The 17,804-nt window shown below is 38.6% G+C and overlaps 1 protein-coding gene across 1 annotated transcript; it reads right to left on the bottom strand.

Annotated features, from left to right (window-relative positions):
* Window positions 1–62: 62 nt before the first annotated feature.
* Gcn5 (Gcn5 acetyltransferase) lies at window positions 63–17,679 on the bottom strand. Its single transcript, XM_076203883.1, has 16 exons — window positions 17,587–17,679; window positions 15,068–15,319; window positions 14,080–14,206; window positions 13,383–13,507; window positions 12,938–13,096; window positions 11,961–12,094; window positions 8,447–8,638; window positions 8,083–8,189; window positions 7,831–7,936; window positions 7,496–7,676; window positions 5,289–5,452; window positions 4,945–5,165; window positions 3,923–4,083; window positions 2,835–3,062; window positions 2,343–2,433; window positions 63–951 (listed from the first exon to the last, which is right to left on the bottom strand). The coding sequence occupies exons 2-16, from the start codon at window positions 15,302–15,304 to the stop codon at window positions 758–760; spliced, it is 2,427 nt and encodes an 808-aa protein (XP_076059998.1). The 5' UTR covers window positions 15,305–15,319; window positions 17,587–17,679; the 3' UTR covers window positions 63–757.
* Window positions 17,680–17,804: the final 125 nt, after the last annotated feature.

The raw sequence follows: 17,804 nt of genomic DNA, 5'->3' as shown, positions 1-17,804 counted from the left end.
CCTCCCTCTTATCATAGCTGCAGCAATTACTGGTGGGTAAGGAATCTGGCAGAACAAGAATGTCTTACTTCTAGATTTTATTTTGAGATTCTTTGTACATAATTTCTTTTCATTTAGTTTCAAGTTAGAAAAGAAAATAAGATATGTATTTTAGTGTGGCTTACCTCGGACAATAATTTATACAATAAGGAGTCCCTGATTTTGGTTGCTTATTACTAACCAGGGTAAACTAGTTCAGACTGATAATTCATATCAAAATGTTACCAATTTTAATAAAAAATATAGGCAACTCTCATAAATAGTAACAAAAATAATTAACAACTGATTCTATAATTCATAAAAACTAACTTTTTACTTAACATTTTACTAGGGTGGTTCAAACAAATATGAACTTAAATTTGTGCTTAACACAAATATACAATTTTAATTCATGAACTGCCCTAGGCATAGTTTTCTGTTTAAAAAGAACATTTGATATAAGAAAAGAAAAGAAAGAATCTGGGGATGATATAAAAAGCTAAAAATTGGTTTCCTCATTTTGTTAGCATTATGTACAATAGACCATGTCAACAGAAAAAAAGAAATAATTCATTTGAAAAAGAAAAGAAAGAAAAAATTGGAATGGGCTTTAATTTACTTTATCTAAATGATTGTATTAAATATATGAAATTACAATCTACAATTATACAGGGCTAATTTGTCTACACTGTTTTAATGATACAAAATAAATAATACACCAGCTCCCATACATAAATACTTACTTATCAAGTAAGCCTACTTCTTTCATTTTATTTATAAAATATTTTTCTAAGATATTAGCACATTTATAATACTCTGTTTCTGGATGATTGTAGAAACGGCAATTTTTGAAGATCCTCATCAAGTCTGCATTAAAGAGGCGTGTTTTGACATAGTAGCGAGCTTTCAGACGTTCACTCATGGTGCGTAAATCTAGAACAAGAAGAAACAAAGTTATATGTTAAATTTCATATCTATTTAAGTTTATATATAGTACCAGAGTCAGGGAGGTCTCATGTTGCCATGGCTGTTCAATGTGTACATGGATGGGGTGGTGTGAGAGGTAAATGCAAGGGTAGTGGGCCAGAGATTGGAGATGGTTAAAGAAAATGGAGAAAAGTGGGAGGTGAGCCAGTTGTTGTTTGCTGAAGACATTGCACTTGTGGCAGGGTCAGAGGGTGATTATGGCAGTTAGTGATGGAGTTTTCACTCATCAATTCTAAACATCTGCTTTGCATTTTCCATTTACTTCCCTTACCACTTCATGGGTGGGAGTGATTTCTATGTCTTTTTCTTTTTGGCTACCCCTAAAAAGCCTTTGGTATATGTATGTAACACTTCATCCATATACACAATGAACAACCACAACATCACACAACTCTGGTGCAGTTCTACATTCACCTCTATTATTCACTCTCACCTTTTCACAATGTCCTACTACTTATGTAAAAACTTTAATAATCTGCATTTAACAGATGTCTCCCTATTCCAAGAAGCTCCACAATGCTTTTCTACTTTACACCAGAAAAAATGCACAGGATTTTTTTCCAAAACAATACTGACAGATCATCCTTGGTGTAACCTTCTCATAGACCAGTTCATCACTTTAATCTAAATGCTACTCAACAACTTAAGTTATCCTAATACATTTCCACTTGTTAATAGTCTAATTATGAACCTTTATAGACTCATTCACTCCATCCTTCCAAAATTTCCTTGGCATACATTTTACTCCCAATAATAGATTCAAGAATCCTTCATTAGTACATACATGCATATACCAAAGGCTTTTTTTTTCCTTTACGAGGGAGGTAGCCAAAAAACAAAGGCATAAAAACCACTCCCACCCATTCCATCCCTATCACACTCCATCCCTTTCCCTCCCTCTTATCTTGGCACCTCCTGGATGATGGGTCATCCCTGCATCTTGTCCACTGCCCTGGGTCAGAAGCAGTGTTGCAAGACACAGCACATCCACAGCAAGGCTGCTTCATTAAATCGGCGACCCCTCTCTCCGTCCCCTCATGCAGAAATGGAGAAGATGGGGAGAAATCCCTTCAGGCTGCATCAAAATTTTCTCACACATACTACCTCACCCCCCATCCCAACCATTAGTACACAGCCAATTTTCAACACAGTTTACATGTTCAAGGTTACACTAATTCAGTTCAGTGGATATATCTCTCTCTCTCTCTCTTTTTTTTTTTCTTTTTTAATACCAAAGGCTTTTTCCCCCTACACGGGGGGTAGCCAAAAAGAAAAAGGGCATAGAAACCACTCCCACCCATTCCATTTCCTATATATTCACTCCTATATATACTTACCCATGGGATACTTAATGTGGTCATAGTAATCAGGAACTTCATTGGGGTCTACAGGAACTTGGAATGGCCAGGCTGCAGCATGGTTCCTCACCTTCAAATAAAACAAAGATGTGTACCTCAATATTCATACAAAAAAAATACTCTAGTGTATACTAAGTTTCATATACTTTAACAACATAGAAATGTATAAATCCTTGATCAACTTTTCTTGCTTTCTTTACCTAGCTCAAAATGTTTCTCAGGACACTTGGCCGATTCTAAATACTGTTTAGATTTTTTTATGTTTTTGGCTACCCCCCTTGTAAGGGGGAAAAAGCCTTGGTATATGTATGTATGATAAATATGTGACTCTCCCAATAACACTGGACTGTTTTAGATTGGAAAAAAGAAGAGAAAGAGAGAGAGAGAGAGAGAGAGAGAAGAAAGAGAAGAGAGAGGGTGAAAAGAGAGAGATGAGAGAAAAAAGACAGAGAAAGTGCGGTGGTAACATACCTGCGCTAAAATGGTTTTGAACATTCCGTGAAGATAATCTGGGTCTTGATGCTCATGATCGGGGGACCGTGAAGCTCTTGCATTGGCTGGTGGTGGTTTCCATCCTGCCTCCCTAATGCCTGGGATACTTTCTATGGGAATCTCCCGAATCCCTTCTTTGAAACACGTCAACCCAGGATGTACTTTTCTGATTTCACTCTGCTTATTCTCAATAAGTTTTTTAATTATCTGAAATAAATAGGAGGAATGGGTGAGAGTTGGCACATGTCTTTTGACTTGGCTAGTTTCCTTATAAGGGGGAAAAGCCATTGATATACAGATAGATAGAAGTAAGTAGAACTACTAAGTTTTTGTATATATGATAAATGTTATGCTAAAAAATAAAAAGTAAACCAGATATAAAGAAACATGGTGACACTTCATTTAATCCATATAGTTCCACTCCCTGTCTTAAGTCAAGATGTCATTACTTTTATACATTTGAACCCCCCCTAAAAAAAAAAAAAAAAAAAAAAAAATATGTGGTTGTTGGGCTTCATCTAGCACCTCACCTCTAGATGACAACATCCTAGTCCATTCACCCATAATCATACAATACAAATAAATACCTTTAATCTGTACTTTTTTTTCCTGCCTAAGTGAATTATTTTCTTAATTTCTAATACAAAGAAAAATGAATAAGATGATAAAGACAATTCTTTTATGTGATACTGTCCTGGTACATATCATTAGGACAGTATCACAGTGGACAAGATGCAGGGTTGACCTGTCATCCAGGGGGTGCCAAGATAAGAGGGAGGAAAGGGGGTGCAGTGTGACAGGAATGGAATGGGTGGGAGTGGTTTTTATGCCTTTGTTTTTTGGCTACCTCCCTTGTAAAGGGGGGGGAAAAAGCCTTTGGTATATGTACATGTATACAGGAGGTGCCAAGATAGGAGGGAGGGAGAAGGGTGGAGGGGAGTGGAATATATGGGAAATGAAATGGGTGGGAGTGATTTCTATGCCTTTTTCTTTTTGGCTACCCCCCGTGTAAGGGGGGAAAAGCCTTTGGTATATGTATGTATGTATGATACTGTCACCATACCCACCTCTTTTTGACGTCTAATTACAGCTGTGAATTCGGTGTAGATGATACTAGGATGAAGTTCACACCCCATGAGTGTTGCTCCTTCATAGTCTTTGATGTAGCCCTGATACATTGGACGTGGCAACTGAATCTCCTTACTGAAACCCTGCTTCCTGAAGTACCCTGTAGATTATGAAGAGAGTTTGCTGAAATGGGACTTTTGGTATATATATGTAAACACGTATGCAGTGGTAACTACCAGGAATGATTAACTAATGAAACAGCGCACTTTCTTGTATTTACAACTGCAATACTCATTACTCAACTCTTGCAACACATTTCTAATGTTTTTACTGCATATGTATGAATGTGTGTGATTTGCCATGGTCTTGGATCGCATGTTGGACTCGTGATTGACAGTTATTAACCTCCCAGATGAGAGTTCAGAGCTCTTATGACCAATCTATGGGTAATACTGTGACCTTATATGAACACACACCACCAACTCCCCACCCACGAGAGTTGGAGTAACATCCCACAGTGCAGCGATACTGAAATTATTTCAGCCCTGGGCGGGAGTCAAACATGGACCGCCATATTGGCAGGCAAGAACTCTGACCATAGCGCCACGAGGTGTGTGTATATAGATATGTGTGTGTGTGTGTGATTCACCATGGTCTTGGATCACATGTTGGACTCATGATCGACAGCTATTTCCCTTCCGGAAGAGACCTCAGAGCTCATATGTGACCAATCTATGGGTAATGCTGTGACCTTACATGCACACACACCCCCAACTCCCCGCCCGCGAGAGTTGGAGTAATGACTCGCATTGCAGCGATACTGAAATTATTTCAGCCCTGGGTGGTATTCGAACCTGGAATGCTGTAGTGGCGGCCACAAATGCTACCACTGTGACATTGAGTGTGTGTGTGCATGTGTAAGGCTCTTTATCCACAAGAAACTTGGATAAATGGGAAACAAATGGGTTTTGCATGTGTGTGGAATGGGTAATGGGTGTCTATGTGGTCAAATGACACTTACCTATTGCAAATTCATCTGCAAAAGTTAGAAAATGCAAAATGTTGCTTTTTACATGATAATCTTTCAGATGGTTCATCATATGTGTGCCGTATCCTTTAACTTGCTCGTTGGAAGTCACAGCACAGAAAACAATCTCAGTAAAGCCTTGAGATTTGAACATACGGAAACAAATGCCTCCTATGGGGCGATTGTCTTTGATAAGGGCAAGCGTCTGATGCTTCCTGAAAATATACAACATATGACACAAATGGATTTCCTCATTTTTTTTTTTTTTTTTTGGGATACAAATCATTAGGTTTGCCATAATAACAAATACAGAATAATGGAGAAAACTTAGAACTTACGGATCAAATACCAATCGACTAATGTATTCTTTTGGCATACGAGGTAGCTGATGAGAAAAGACATTCTGAAGACCGATTAACCATAGCATAGTTTGTTTTGATACTTTTCGTGTGAGGGAATTGCCAACCACGTGGAACTCAATATTCCCTTTCCTTTCTTCCATCTGTTTGAAAAAGAGAAAACTGGTTATGAAAACTTGGGCAATTATAAGAATTGTAAATGCCTTAGCTCTGACCCAACTGATCTATTCAGAACAATACAAAACAATTGGAAATTATGTAAAAGGGTTGCTGAATTTATGAAGCAGCCTTTCTGGATGTGCTGTGTCTTGCAACACTGCTTCTGACTCAGGGCAGTGGACAGGATGCAGGGATGACCTGTCATCCAGGAGGTGCCAAGATGTGAGGGAGGGAAGAGGGTGGAGGGGACTGGAGTATGTAGGGGATGGAATGGGTGGGAGTGGTTTCAATGCCTTTTTCTTTTTGGCTACCTCCTGTGTAAGGGGGAAAAAAGTCTTGGTATATGTATGTATGTACAAAACAATATAGGCTATGTGTGTATATATGTACAAAAAGGCTATTTCTTCCTCATTAGGGGAAGCAGAACTAACATCTTAACCCATATTACCCATACATAGATACATATACCCAGGGATTTTTCCCCTTTTACAAGGGACAAAGCCAAAGTCAAAAGGCATAAATCCACTCCCACCTATTTCATCCCCACATACTCTACTCCTTTTCACCACACCTCCCTCCCTCTTTTCTTGGCTCTTCCTGGATGATGGGTCATTCCTGTATCTTGCCCACTACCTTGGGTCAGAAGCAGTGCAGCAAGACACAGCATATCCACAGCCAGGCTGCTTCATTTAATCAGCAACCCCCCCTTGTGTAGAAAAAGAGAAGATGTGGAGATATCCCTTTCGGGAGTGTCAAAATATCATTCACTCATACTCCCTAACACCAATCCCCTCCTTGGTCGCCTCCTCATGTTTACTCTGTCCACCTCTGCCTTCCACACCTTTACTAATCTTTCTTCATTCATTCTTTCCATGTGTCTAAATCATCCCACGTCTTTCATCAGCCCTATCTGCCAACTCCCTTTCCACCCCAAACTCTCCTCCTTACCTCCTCATTTCTCACTCTATTCAACCTTGTAACCCATCGTACTTCTTAAACACATTCAAAATTCTCCTTTCCGCCTCTCTTAAATTCCAAGTCTCTGCACCATACAGTGTTGTAGGCATGACCACCCCTTCAAACAATGCTCTCTTTGCATCCATTCTCAGATGCCTATTTCTCAGGACACTTTAATCTCCCAAGGCATTTACTTACTTCTCTTAATCTACAGTTTACCTCCACCTCCATTTCCTGCCACATGTGACCCCAAATACTTCCTCCAGCCTTTCTCTTTAAGACTTACTTCCATCTCATTCTCATCCTCTCCCCTTAACCCCTTCCATACGGTGCCACACACGTAGGCGTCATGAGGAGCAAGTGGATTCGCGACGCTGCCATATCGGCGTCTTGATTATATTTATTGTAGTCGCCCCTGTGTTTTTACATTCTCCCAAATGCGCCCTGAATCCCATTCTCTGTGGTTTTCAAAATTCGCGGGTGAAAGAGAGAACGATCGATATAAGCGGTGACTATATTTTATGATGCGAGTATTATTACGACACGTCATACGGCTGGCATTGGCTGCTGCCCGCGAGATTTAAGTCCCGTACTGAAGTGGTTAAATATCTCATCACCTTACTTTTACCCACATTTACCTTCAACATTCTCCTACTGCATACCTTCCCAAACTACATCACTGCCTTAATCCCTCCTTTGACCCACAAGCAAAGTGACATCCACAAACAACAACTGGCTCACCTCTCGCTGAATAACTGAATAAGATATGACTTTTTTTTTTTTTGAGGGATACTCTCTTGTATGCCTGAATACAATTTTCTTGAGAATCTTTTCATAAAAGTATACACACATGAATTAATGTAACCTTTTTACATAAAAAAAAAAATTCAATATATTTTTGTTCACGCTAGCCTATTTTTGCTTAAGCTGAAGCTTCATTAAACAGAAAAAAGAAAGAAAAATTTTCTTTATCCATTGTATGCAATACCTCCCATATCTCCTTAGAAAAAGAGGTATCATGGAAGCATTTCGTTACGTATGGATCACTAAATCAGTGTGGTCACACTTACTTTGGCTGCTTCATCACGAGCTGCATTTTCAGAAAACAGGGCTTCAGGCCCGACCATGTGCCTCGGGTCGGTAATGGTAGCCACGACTTCCGCCACCACCTGTTCACCTAAATCCTCATCACCGCAGAATCTCTTTCCCCCATGATGACTGGCTAATTCAGGGCCCTCTCGTTTCTCCCCCCTTTTACGTAAAAAAAGAGAAACATAATTCAAAAAGTGTTAAAGACAAGGTGCAAAAACTATGGCTTCAAATATGTGGCATTAAATTTTCTCTTACAATTTTATCATGCCATGACACAAGCACAAAGTTGTTTTTGGAATACTGTGATAACTACCTTTCTTCTGAACGTGCCTTCCTGATGCTGGATGATGTGAGGCTGACTGTTGTATATGCACCTTCTCCATGTTGAACTAACAGTTTTTCAAATTCTCCAGTCTTTACTGTTTGCAAAGCACCTTAGCACCATTAGTATAGGATCCTTACGTACAAATAACCTTCATTATCAATACAGATTAATTTGAGCTTTTATTAGGAGGTTGGAAAAAATAGATATAGAAATAATAAAGAAATAAAATCAAGTCTTTACCTTTCTCCACTGACTGGTGATGGAGTTGAGGATGGAGTGGTCTGTAGTCTATTTCCCAAATTGGGGATGTACTAGAATATACTTCCTCTTCCAACATGGACAAGAACCTACCGATTCAATGATGCAATTAGCAAAATCGATGCCATCTAGGAAATTATAAAATCTATTTATCTAAGCTACCCATAGATAAAGGGTCATTCCTGTCTCCAGCCCACTGCCTGGATTAGAAGCAATGACATTATGCAAGACATTATAATGATATGGTGAAATTAATGAACCATTCCCTTGGTTCAACTTTGCCGGTGACAGGGTTCAAACCGCCATCCCCTCAACAGCTAGCTAGCTAAAAAAAAGTATATCTCACCTTGGAAATTGATTTAGAAGAAGAAGTCTCTTCTCCGGAGGCATCTTATCTTTTTCTGCTCTAAACTTGTCTAGCAGCTGTTTTCTGAGCGTGTGAAAAACTGCTCTTAAGAAAGTACGCCCAAAGACAGCTGTTGTTTCATGGTGTGGTAAGGAATCACAGAGTTGTGGAACATAGCTAAAACATAACCACCTAAGGAAAAGAAAAGGAAAAATATATATACATATATTTATATATACATGATGGTTATTCATTGTGACAAATTTGAGGACAGAGAGGATACGGAAACACGAGAAGAGCTTTGAGTTTTAATACTGACGTTTCGAAACTGTTTTTTTTCAAGGTACCACATCTAGAGGATAGATTCACAGTATATATATATTTTATGTGTGTTGTTAACTCCTCCTTCTTTTTTGTCTTTTCCAATCGTTGACTGCTAGTGAAGCTGCTGGGAGAGACCATGAGATAAATCCTCCTCGGCTGTTATTAGAATATACAGACGCTCCTCAACTTACGTTTTAGTTACGTTCCGAACGGCCGAAAGTAACGTGAAAATGAATGTAAGTTGTTACTGTACGTTCCAGTAATGTATGACCGTTCATACTGTACTATACATCCATAAATTCTATTATCGTATCTTATAAAACACCCCTAAATCATTAATTATAAACATAACATTGTAAAATAATAAAATTAATTTCAAATAAATTAAATTCAAGCAACATCAAATGAGATGGTGGAGGAGAAGGAGGAGGGGGAGAGGGAGGAGGAGGAGGAGGAGGTGGCAAGGCACATTCAGTCTGTCGTTTGTACCATGTAAAAAATGGACGCAGCATCATGCGTAAGTAGCGAGCACGCTAAACTAAAAAATTCAATATATTTTTTTTTTTTTACGGTCAGTTCAAACGTAAAATCGAAAAAAACGTAAAACGAATGAACGTAAGTAGAGGAGCGTCTGTACTAATTTTGGCAGCTTCTATAACTTTTATAATTTTCTTGTTGAGTCCTTGGTGTAATATTTCTGTTTTTCCAATTCAGTAGGTGTCCTGTTTTTACTGAATTGGAAAAACATAGAAATATTACACCAAGGACTCAACAAGAAAATGAGAAAAGTTTTAGAAGCTGCAGAAATTAGTACTAATAATTCTAATAACAACCAAGGAGGATTTATCCCGTGGTCTCTCCCAGCAGCTTCACTACCAATCAACGATTAGAGGAGACAAAAAAGAAGAAGGAGCTAACAACACATGTAAAATATATATAAACGGTGTATCTATCCTCTACATGTAGTACCTTGAAAAAGACCAGTGTCGAAACGTCAGTAATAAAACTCAAAGCTCTTCTTGTGCTTCCGTTTCCTCTCTGTCCTCAAAAATATATACATACAAGTCAAGGATGCGTTATGTCGCCCTGGCTGTTCAACTTATACATGGATGGGGTGGTGCGAGAGGTGAATGCTAGGGTAGTGGGTCAGGGATTGGAGATGGTTAAAGAAAATGGAGAAAAGTGGGAGGTGAGCCAGCTGTTGTTTGCGGACGACACTGCGCTTGTGGCAGGGTCAGAGGAGGGATTGAGGAAGCTGGTGGCAGAGTTTGGGAGAGTATGTGATAGAAGAAAGCTAAAGATAAATGTGGGTAAAAGTAAGGTGATGAGATGTACAAGGGGTGAAAGTGGCAGTAGACTGGAAGTGAACATTAAGGGAGAGCGACTGGGGGAAGTGGATAGTTTTAGATACTTGGGTGCAAGTGTAGCAGGAAAAGGTGGAGTGAAGGTGGAGGTAGAATGTAGATTGAGAGAAGCGAGTAAATGCCTTGGTGGATTAAAGAGTGTAATGAGGAATAGACATTTGGGAATGGATGCGAAGAGGAGACTGTATGAAGGAGTGATTGTGCCAACAGCACTGTATGGGGCAGAAACGTGGAACATAAGAGAAGAAGAGAGAAGGAGTTTGAGATGAGGTGTCTGAGAAGTATGGTGGGGGTTACTAGGCTGGATAGAGTGAGAAATGAGGAGGTGAGGAGGAGAACAGGGGTGAAAAAGGATTTGGGAGATAGGGTTGATGAAAGAATATTAGGATGGTTTGGACACATGGAAAGAATGAGTGAAGAAAGACTAGTAAAAGAGGTATGGAAGGCAGATGTGGAGGGAGTGAACATGAGGGGACGTCCTAGGATGAGGTGGATGGATGGGGTGAAGGGGGCTTTGGGGAAGAGGGGAATGTCTATTGAGGAAGGAAGGGAGAGGACGGAAGACAGAGGTGAGTGGAGAATGGTTGTATATGGATGACGTTGTGATTGCATGAGGAGGAATGGGCGGGGGGTGGGGGTAGTATGCGTGAGTAAATTTTGACGCAGCCCGAAGGGATTTCTCCCCGTCCTCTCCTTATATGCAAGGGGGGACGGAGAGGGGGGGTCGCTGATTAAATGAAGCGGCCTTGCTGTGGATGTGCTGTGTCTTGCGACACTGCTTCTGACCCAGGGCGGTGGGCAGGGTGCAGGGATGACCCATCATCCAGGAGGTGCTCAGATGAGAGGGAGGGTGGGAGGGGTGTGGAGTGTATTTAGGGATGAAATGGGTGGGAGTGTTTTTATGCCTTTCCCTTTTTGGCTACCTCCCTTGGAAGGGGGAAAAAGCCTTGGTATATGTATGTATGTATATTAAAAAAATCATGGTCATAGTAACTGTTGCAATGATACAATAAGACACTAAAAGTGCAATTTCAGTGCTTTCTTGTTATAGGTATTGTAAGTGTTCTTACTATTAATGTCTGTCTATATACCAAGGGTTTTTCCCCTTCATAAGGGAGGTAGCCAAGTCAAGGGCATGCACTCACTCCCACCCATTCCACTCCCCTCCACCACCCTCTCCTCCCTCTCATCTTAGCTCCTCATGGATGAAAAGTCATCTCTGTCTCCTGCCCACTGCCCAGGTCAGAAGCAATGCAGCAAGACACAGTATAGTATGTTGGGTGATGGAATGGGTGGGAGTAGTTTATGCTTTTGTTTTTTGGTTACCTCCCTTGTAAGGAGGAAAAAAGCCTTTGGTATATGTGTGTATGTATAATGCCCTCCTATCAACTCTACCTTAAGACTAAGCCTATGAATACATATACCAAAAGGTACTTTCTTCCTTATAAGGGATGTGGTGGCCAACCAAGACATGCACCCACCATTCACCTTTACTATACTCATCCACATTCTCATCACATCCACTATACTTATCCAACACCCATTTGTTGTCCCTTTTATCTTAGCTCCTTTTAATACAATATACAATTCCTCTGCATTACTAAATGATTCATTCCAACAGGAAGTCTGATTTATCTTAACCTCTTACTCTCATATCCTTCCTTCTGCACCCAATTGGCTTTGTTTCTTTTCACAATCTTTCAAATTACAATTTTCATACAAAGGTAATATCTGAATATAAGAGCCTTTTTCTAAGCTAATAATGAAAAATTTAAACCATATGCATAGCTCTCCTAAAACAATTTACCAATATTATATAATCATACCTTGTGTAATTTACTTTGTAAGCAGAACTCTCTTCGGGACTGGCGTGAGTACGACGAGCTGAAGGGGTTTCAAGTCTCCAATGGTTTAGGCAATGGAGAAACATTTTTGCAAGGTCACTCATCATTTGTAAATCCTGTAAATAACACAATACTGTTATTTGTCTGACCACATATACTCCTGGTGAAAAATACACAAACACACACACACCAGGTGCCTCTGAAATGGATATCAGCATTTGTATTACTAATTTACAAAAGAGGTAACAGAGAGGTATCACAGGCGTCATTACTTGTGGTGAAGGTCGACATGATTACAAATGAAGAGGATGCTGTCTTGCAACACTGCTTCTGACCCAGGGTAGTGGGTAAGATGCAGGGATGGCCCATCATCCAGCAGGAGCCAAGATAAGAAGGAGGGAAGGGGGGTGAATGGGAGTGGAATATGTAGGGATGGAATGGGTGGGAGTGGATTTTATTCCTTTGTTTTTTGGCTACCTCCCTTGTAAGACAGAGAAAGCCTTTGGTATATGTATGTATATATATATATTTGCAGAAACCACTTGCAAAATAAAAGAATTGAATACTAAGTGTTTTTGTCCATTCAAGACATCATCTTTGTACCCTGATGATGTCTTGAATAGACGAAAACATTCAGTATTCACTTCTTTTATTTTCCAAGTGGTTTCTGCAAGTATTGTTATCACGTATACTTAGTGATTTGTTTTGCATGTATATATATATATATATATATATATATGTATGAATATTTTTTAAAGGAATCATTCATGGCTCATTATACATTCTCAAAAGATGTTAAGTCAGGCTGTGGGGTGTGCATGCTTCACAAGACAAAGCATGCAGCCCGGCATCCATGACATATCCCTGCCCCCACTAAAAGGCTAGTAAAGCCTGACTAGGACTGGGGATTAATAGACATATGACTATATATATTATGAAAGGAATTCCCCTTATCTTACCTTTGGTTGTAATGTGTTGAATTTGTGAAGAACAAAATTTGTAACCCCTTTGGCTATGGATGGCTTTTCAAAAGGTGGATTTCCAAGAGGACCTTCTACTGTAGGTTTACCAACTTGTAAAATACATTTCCTTAAAAGCTTGAATAAATAGTTATAAACCTGTAATAAAAAATAAAGATAAAATAGATTAAAAATTAAATAAACAAATAAATCAATAAAGAAATAAATAAACATATAAATAGATTAATCAACTATAAAAATGCGTCCATAAAGTTTAGTCACTGCGTTTTCAATTCAACAACTTATTTTTAGAAATTTCACCTGTTTTGCATCGGTGTCTTCTTCTCTATGAACACATATAAATAGATTAATCAACTATAAAAATGGGTCCGTAAAGTTTAGTCATTGCATTTTTAATTCAACAACTTATTTTTAGAAAATTCACCTGTTTTGTATCAGTGTCTTCTTCTCTATGAACACAAATAAATAGATTCTCTACATCAACGACAATTGAAAGAAGCCTGTCCAAGTCATCATCCACAGCCTGGTCCAAGTGACTCACGTGACTTCCTACAACATGTAAAACAAAATGCACGTAAGCATTCATAATACATACATACATATACCAAAGCTTTTTCCCCCTTACAAGGGAGGTAGCCAAAAAGAAAAAGGCATAAAACCATTCCCATCCATTCCATCCCTAAATACACTCCACTCCCCTCCACCCTCCCTCTTATCTTAGCACCTCCTGGATGACGGGTCATCCCTGCACCTTGTCCACTGCCCTGGGTCAGAGGCAGTGTTGCAAGACACAGCACATCCACAGCAAGACTGCTTCATTAAATTGGTGACCCCACCCTCTCTATCCCCCATGCAGAAAAGGAGAAGACAGGGAGAAAGCCCTTCAGGCTGCGTCAAGTTTTTCTCACACATACTACCTCACCCCCATCCACCTCATGCATCACAGAATCATCCATATACAACCATTCTCCATTCACCCGTCTTCTCCCGTCCTTCCTCAACAGACATTCCCCTCTAATACATTTGTATAATAAGTTCCACAAGTATTGCTTTAAAATGAAATAGCACAGCTCCTCTTAAAACAGGATCATGAAGTTTATAAATGATACTTCATGGCTAACCTAGAGTATGAGAGCACATTCGACACTGTTCCGAGATGGCTGCCGCTGGCTGAGGTGTATCTGCGCTTGCAGGGGCTGTTGGGGGATTAGGGTTCTTCCAACCATTGCATTTGCAGTTTTCATCAGCCTGAAAGACCCAACATAATTATAAGGGCGTCTGCATGAATTTTTGTCAGGGGGTTGTCAAAATTAAAGATACATATATGTGGTTAATGGTATCAGATTATATCAAGATGCACACTTCAAATTGGCTGCATTGGCATATACTTACATGATCTACATTTTGAATTTCATCAATCATACATTGATATTCTATAACTAAGAAATTTAATAAAATTATATATGATGACTGGCAAAGTTTCAAACACACCTTGGACTTCTGGGGGGAGGGGGTACACAATTGTCCCCCCCCCTCCTCTGGATGCCCATACACAATGACATGAATTATGTCAATTATTTTCTAAACTTTCAAACTGGTTATTAAAGTAAATGATATACCGTTTCCCACACCATTTTCATATAAAATTTTTGTCAACTTAGATTTCAGAATTTGTAGTTAACCTATCAAAGATTAGTGTCTCCTTTAAGGATTTTATCACAGCTAATGCTTGACAATTGTGTTCAGCTTTGAGGTATTCCTCTTGGTGGTAAGGAATTAACAAAAGTTTCAATTACATCAGTGAAGGCCCTGTGTTCCCTTTAGACTTTTTCTGGTTGATGCTAGTCAGCTAAGTTTTGAGATGTTCCTTAACATAAGAACATAAGAATGAAGGAGACTGCAAGAGACCATAAGGCCTACATTAGGCAGTTCCATGTCCATTACCACCTGTCATCCCCATCCATAAAGTTGTCTAACCATTTCGAGAGATTAAATCAAGGATAATTTTCTTTAGACTTTTTCTTCTTGATGCTAGACAACTAAGTTTTGAGGTGTTCCTTAAGGTTCTGAGAAATTAAATCAAGGATAATTTTCTTGAAATACACTTACCTTGCATGAAGAATAAATGGCGAGTTTTTCTAACTTTTTGTCTCTTGGCCAAGCACGTACTTGTGCCTTCTTTTGCTGAATGCGCTGGACATTGCTAATACGTCCTGTGGTCTCACCACTTGTGTTACTAACTGGTTGGCCCGGTGCAGCAACTCCAGGCTGTTGCTGCTGCACTTGCTGCTGCTGCTGTTGTTGCTGCACAGTGCTCAAACCTACTCCACTGTCACGTGATGCCATGACCCACGTTAAAAACTGAGAAAAAGAAAAAAGTACAGATAAAAAAAATATACATATATAAATTAATGAAAAAAAAAAAAAAAGAGAGAGAGAGAGAAAGAGAGAGAGGAGATATAGCTTAGGGTACATGGAGAATGAGAACATGAGAAGAACTGCTAGGATATAGTAAGTTTAAAAATGCGCTAGAAATTATTTACAAAAATCTGCAATGGAAAGAAACTTTGAAAGGAGAGGTTGAGGAGGGTACTGGTCAACTTGTCCTGTCACCATCTCATCCTGCTACTAACTGGTCCTGATTGTCACTATGTGGGTTTTGGGTGGCTACAAAGAGGGGGTAAAATTTAATAAGAATCCCCAAGGAAATGAACAAAGGTATCTGTTTTATATGGAAGTAGGTCTTTATAAAAGTACCCTCACAATAATGTCCATTTCCCAGATATATGCAAAGGTGCAGGAACCCAGATGCCATTTTTTTTCTTCTAAATTGACATATTCAATGCACAGTGGCTTAGCATGGTCTTCATTCCTGAAAAAGGCAACAGACACAAAACTGAATAAACAACTGACGTTGTCAGGTACCTGTACAGGAATCCCCTCTTTACAAGACCCCAGACTAGCCTCAAGGATTGACATTTCATTGGCATCTACAGTCATTCTGTGAGAGGGATAGAATATTTCTGTCTAGCTGGAAATTAAACTTGGAGACTGACGGCACAGAAAAATAGCTTCCTGGTTGGCAGCTACTTTCAGTGCCTCCATGGACTCTTCAGAAGCAGACCACAGTCTCTTCTAGTGATAAGTCATAATCAAAATCCTTGATGTTCCTCACAGAACGACAGGAACAACACCAATAACCCAGAGACATTTCATCCAGGATCTTAAACTTGTAAATTTAAACTTTCACAGTGTTCATTTACTACCTTCATTTGCAACATTCATACTGAACAACTGCTAAATTAAACATCATATGGCGATGTTGGCCTGGATCTTTACAAAATAACTGCTAACAAATATACTGAGATACACATAGTACTGGGATGTGTTGGTACCACAAATAGTTCGAATTCACAACAGGATGATTCTGACCTATTACTAGTGAGGAAATTAAAATTATGAACTCTGATGTCTAGAAAAAATTTAGGTTATTTGACTACAAGATTTTTTAATAGGATATATAAGGACATCTAAAGATTTGACGAAAAGAATTTTTGGTATTTCTATAGAAGTGCACACCTACGCGATATAGCATTAGATAATTACATACCGATTTTTTAAATCATAATACATCAATGTGATATATGCTTTTCTTGCCAGAAATCAATAAAAGAAAATGTTGCTAAAAGTGATATACACATGAAGTTGCAGGAATTCCTTTACATGCCATCTTTGTTTTGATAGATTTGGAGGTCAAAGATGATGATGACGACCCTGATGACCTCTAGAATTATAGGTACATTGTAACATTACTAAATGCAGGTTGGGTTAGAATGACGAATTTATCATACTTTAATTTCTTTATCTATCAAGATAGCATCTCAAGCAGTTGAAATGTCTACATTTCTGTGTCGGTTTTAGCAACTTTTTCTATTATTAATTTCTACCAGGATATATGTATATTACATTATATTATAATTTCCAAACTAATATTTAATTTTCTTTTACTATACAACATGGGTGTCCACTTCTATTTTTTTTCTTTTATGCATGGACGATTATCAAAACATCTGTATGCGAGAAATACCTTTACAAAGCTGTTTGAGTATGGAAAAAACAACCTATCAACGACAACATTTTACAACATAAAAAAAGGTTTATGTACATTTGTCAAAACAAGAAATACTATACCACAAAAAATCAGAGCTACTGGTACAGACTTTCCAGCCTCTTCTAGAACTTCAATAATTTGCAAGACTATGTAACATAGTCTTGCAACTTATGTTAATATCTAAGTATTAGTATGTACTATGCAAAGGTTACTGCCTTTCCAAGCTTGTAAATTTTTTAAAACTTTTTCAAATGTGAATATATATTTATCATTAAACCGATGAATAAAACCATAGAGTGTAACGTGTTCAAGAACCAGAGGGATCTACATAAATGTAATATTACATCATATCAAGTATCATTATGATTTTATCTAAGGACTTCCATCTAATCAAACTTTGAACGTTATGGTGTTATTGTAAGCCAAGTTTATAAGAATAGCACAATGAAATTATGAATAGTAAGTAATTTTGGTTCATACAATTTTTTTCTTTTAAAATATCACACATACGATTTACCTATCAACCATCTGAAATATCTTCCTTTATAAATTGTTACTTTGACAAACTCTGCTAGCAGTGGCAAGACGCGACGATCAGTTTGTTTACGTTAAGCAATAAGAACAGAAACGTTCCTCTTCAATGATTGGTTCTCTGATATCACTAATAAGCGGACCTTTTAAAATTCAGAAGTGTCACTCACCATTTTTAATACATTAACATCCAATAGGTACAGA

This window comes from Oratosquilla oratoria, chromosome 20, assembly GCF_046742065.1.
Source record: "Oratosquilla oratoria isolate Oo_2021 chromosome 20, ASM4674206v1, whole genome shotgun sequence".
NCBI classification, from domain to species: Eukaryota; Metazoa; Arthropoda; class Malacostraca; order Stomatopoda; family Squillidae; genus Oratosquilla; species Oratosquilla oratoria.
Note: the sequence above shows the minus strand (reverse complement) of the source record. Positions and strands in the feature narration are given on the sequence as shown.

Excerpts from the sequence above, each read along its gene's own strand:
- Gcn5 (XM_076203883.1), bottom strand. The coding sequence starts at position 15,304 with ATGGCATCACGTGACAGTGGAGTAGGTTTGAGCACTGTGCAGCAACAA. Across the intron at positions 4,084-4,944 it reads TGCAGATGAATTTGCAATAG|GGTACTTCAGGAAGCAGGGT; the intron begins GTAAGTGTCATT and ends CATAATCTACAG. Across the intron at positions 3,063-3,922 it reads TAATTAGACGTCAAAAAGAG|ATAATTAAAAAACTTATTGA; the intron begins GTGGGTATGGTG and ends TATTTATTTCAG.